Genomic DNA, 3,429 nt, shown 5'->3' on the forward strand with positions numbered 1-3,429 from the left:
GCACAGTGATGAAATGAAAGTAGAATGCTGGTACTAGTTAATGTGCAATATCAAGTAACAGGTATGAAATAGGATTTACAAACTATAATGGAATAAGCCAATACTCTAGTTAAAATACAAAAAAAAAACAGGGTGGATTTGGTGAGTGTAGTCTGGCACTTCTGGCCTCTTGATGTTACTGACTGCAGGATAAAGAAAGTGTTCCAGTTGTCAGTGATGCCGGGGTGTCAGTAGTCAGCCTAGGTTTAAGGGGTCGGCTGTGGGTCCTTCTCAGCTGTGCGGCTTTTTCCTCCTTCACGGTCTGATGCTCCCTTCAGGTAACGTGTAACGTTAACCTGGACCGCCTCATCAGTGGCATCCTGGGTTGCCGGGTTCTTCCGGAGGGCCCCTGTAGAAAATACAGATCTATCATTACATTTGAATGGCATAAGGCATAATGGCATCTACTTAAAAAAAATCTCCAACTTACTTTGAACAATGGTCTTCAGGAACAGGTCTCTAAAACATGTTTTTATCCCCAAGTTGTATTAACGGCAAGGTTATTAGAGAAGATACTCTGAAGCATTCTCCACACTGTTGTCTTCAGGTCCCTCCCACATTTGATAGCCAAAAACCGAAGCTGAAAATCCAAGAATGTGTTAAATTACATTTCTCGCAAGCTTCTCATACATAAATATAAAATGTGACAGGCTGTGGATTTAGACTGTAGAATATACAGTGTACAAACTTAATTTGACTGTTTTAGATTACCCCTACGGCCTTATAAACGAAAGCAACACACTTACAAATCGTTCCTGGAGCTTTATCCTGCCTCAAAATGCTGTCAAGAAACACCAAATCTTCCTGGTGTCTAGGGGGAGTAACAGATCCCCTGGCAGGGATAGCTCTCCAACAGACACATGGCACTGAAATGTTGCAGCATAGTGTCCATTTGTTTTTCCATGCTACGCACAACATCGCCAAACTCTCCAAGACGTCGCAGCACTAGGGTCTGATCTGCACTACAGCGGGTTCCCAGAATAAAGAATTAAAGTAGTCAGTCCTGGTCCCTCAATTACTAAAACTATGACATTTATGACACAAATAACATCACTTACTCGCTACTCAAACGCTTGGCTCTGTGAATGGAGTGTGTCCTGGGGAAGAAACCTGGTTCTGAGAAAGAGGAAACAGAAATTTGAAAACTCTAACAAAGGGTATAGTTTAGTGGCAGGATCACAAATAAGGGCATCACAGCAATACATTTTACATACCAGCTCTGAAGTCTACAGATGGCTCCACATTTTCCTGGTTTTCTGGAACCAATGAAACTTCTGGAGCATCGGGCAGCACTGAAACATTACCGGGAACAATGTTTTCCAAGTTCAAAAGAGGTTGTTGAAACGAGAGCACTGCTGGTGCATCTGGAAGACAAGACTCCTCTTCATCAGAAGAGGCCTGGGGTCTGTACTTAGAGTTTGAAATTCTCTTTCACTTTCCCTTCTTGTCATCATCCGTCGTTTCAACGCAGGAACCTGTTTGGAAGCGCATCAAATATCTTGTCGCCTCTTGCCAAGATTCTAGATCAGGGAATAATGAATGAAAGAGTCAGTTATGCACCATAAACAGAAATTACACAGATGAAATGCAGGAAAATAAAATGCACAAGTCAGACCCATTTACCTGCTCCCTTCATGAACTTAAAATTATGTTTTTCCCAGGTGCTGTGTGGAGGCGTGCAGCGGATGGCTAAATTGTTGCCTTTGTCCTTTTTGCAGAGGTTAAATGGGGGCCAATAGCACATGCCCTTGCTGAGCCACACTTGCGGAACCACTGCAAACGGCAGATCCCCCTCATCAATGAACTGAACAATGGCAAACAGCATCTGAAATAGAAGAAAAATTTGCATAAAGTTTAAATTTTTTATTAATTTCCAGACAAAATCAATAAATTAAAATTCTCACCCCTTCATGATGGGGGATCATGTTGTCAATAGCCCACCCTGCCAATTGTGTCCTTAGGCAATCCACTTCCTCTTCACTATCTTCTGTGCTTGAGGAAAACATTTCACCTGGTTCATATACCTCATCAACAAGTGTTTCCTGTGCTTCAGGGGTTACAGTTTGTACATGGCTTGTTGTAGCCATTCCATGCTCATTAACATGAGGATTTACTTGGTCAGTCGGGAGTAAGTCGGGAATAATAGCAAATAGAGCATTGTTTGCAGCTGCAATTTCCTGTTTGTCCCTCTCAACTCCTTTCAATATTCTTCTCCTTTTGGCCCAGTAACTAGACATTGTTAGACATTTACCTTTAACGCCAAAATGATAGCCCAACAGTAGGTCTCTTGGGTAAAGATAACGGGTTATTCTCTGGTCAAGGTATCTGCAAGAAAATGTGAACAAAACCGCATTGTTAACATTAGGAATACACAGTATTGTGGAGGGGGGGGGATCAGCCAAATGTGGAACAGTGAAATTGTTAACAATAACATTTATTAATTGAATGTAGTGATTCAAGTGAACACAGATTTGTCCTTAAACATAATAACACAATCACCTTAAATCCAGTACAGTAGCAACTGTACTATCAGCATTTTTTAGGACTTTAAATAACTTTGTAAAGCTCTGGCTACCTACTGTAGCTAGTTACATTTCTACAAGTACTAGCAACATTGCTTAACCTCAGTGTTTACTGTAACATAGGCAAACAGCATGTGCTAGCTAACACTTGCTAGCCACTCTAGCAGCATACTTGTTCAGGCAAACTAAATCACTTAGAAAGACTAAGTTCAACTTTTGATATTCTCTAACAAAAATAACGATGTGTATAGGTTGTTTAAGTGTAAAGCTCTGGCTACCTACTGTAGCTAATTACATTTCTACATGTACTAGCAACATTGCTTAACCTCTGTGTTTACTGTAACATAGGCAAACAGCATGTGCGTAAACAAGGCTACTTTAGCTTGACTAGTTAGGCAAGACCAAAGATGACTACATATTTTAAATACATACACAAAAAAACAATGTAAACATAATATTGCGTTATACAAAAAGGAAACATATACTTACTTAAACGCTGGTAGTCGATGTCGATGAATTTGCTAGCTAACAACTGAAGGCTGTAACTCGCGATTGATCGAACTGAAGCGAATGTACTCTAGTTTTATTGTTACGGGAGGGGCCAGCCTCAGTGACTCCAATGCGTCATCAACAGTAGAGACGGGTACAGGAGCATGTCTAATTGGGGAGGGGCTCAAGATGGCGCCGTGAACGGTCGTGGTTTTGCAAGCTGGGAAGAAACATCGGGTATTTCCCCACAAATGATGATAAGTTTTTTGTAGAGTTGCTAAATAATATTTCTAGGTTGTTATGGGTTGTAGCATTTGATTACATTTTGATATTGAAGCGGTGCAAACAGTAACAATTAGTCTATTAAACTACTAGAGCA

At 40.7% G+C, this 3,429-nt stretch overlaps 1 protein-coding gene and 1 long non-coding RNA gene across 2 annotated transcripts; both read right to left on the reverse strand.

The window, feature by feature from the left end:
• Window positions 1-207: 207 nt before the first annotated feature.
• LOC117593423 lies at window positions 208-871 on the reverse strand. The gene is made up of 3 exons (XR_004574818.1): window positions 786-871; window positions 556-619; window positions 208-388 (listed from the first exon to the last, which is right to left on the reverse strand). It is a non-coding gene; the product is annotated as an uncharacterized LOC117593423 (long non-coding RNA).
• A 344-nt stretch (window positions 872-1,215) lies between these two features.
• On the reverse strand, window positions 1,216-2,365 carry LOC117593421. Its single transcript, XM_034288419.1, has 3 exons — window positions 1,944-2,365; window positions 1,663-1,864; window positions 1,216-1,559 (listed from the first exon to the last, which is right to left on the reverse strand). The coding sequence occupies exons 1-3, from the start codon at window positions 2,274-2,276 to the stop codon at window positions 1,471-1,473; spliced, it is 624 nt and encodes a 207-aa protein (XP_034144310.1). The 5' UTR covers window positions 2,277-2,365; the 3' UTR covers window positions 1,216-1,470.
• Window positions 2,366-3,429: the final 1,064 nt, after the last annotated feature.

The sequence above is a fragment of the Esox lucius genome, chromosome 19 (genome assembly GCF_011004845.1).
Source record: "Esox lucius isolate fEsoLuc1 chromosome 19, fEsoLuc1.pri, whole genome shotgun sequence".
Taxonomy (NCBI): Eukaryota; Metazoa; Chordata; class Actinopteri; order Esociformes; family Esocidae; genus Esox; species Esox lucius.

Excerpts from the sequence above, each read along its gene's own strand:
- LOC117593421 (XM_034288419.1), bottom strand. The coding sequence starts at position 2,276 with ATGTCTAGTTACTGGGCCAAAAGGAGAAGAATATTGAAAGGAGTTGAG. Across the intron at positions 1,865-1,943 it reads TGATCCCCCATCATGAAGGG|ATGCTGTTTGCCATTGTTCA; the intron begins GTGAGAATTTTA and ends CTTCTATTTCAG. Across the intron at positions 1,560-1,662 it reads TAAGTTCATGAAGGGAGCAG|AATCTTGGCAAGAGGCGACA; the intron begins GTAAATGGGTCT and ends TCCCTGATCTAG.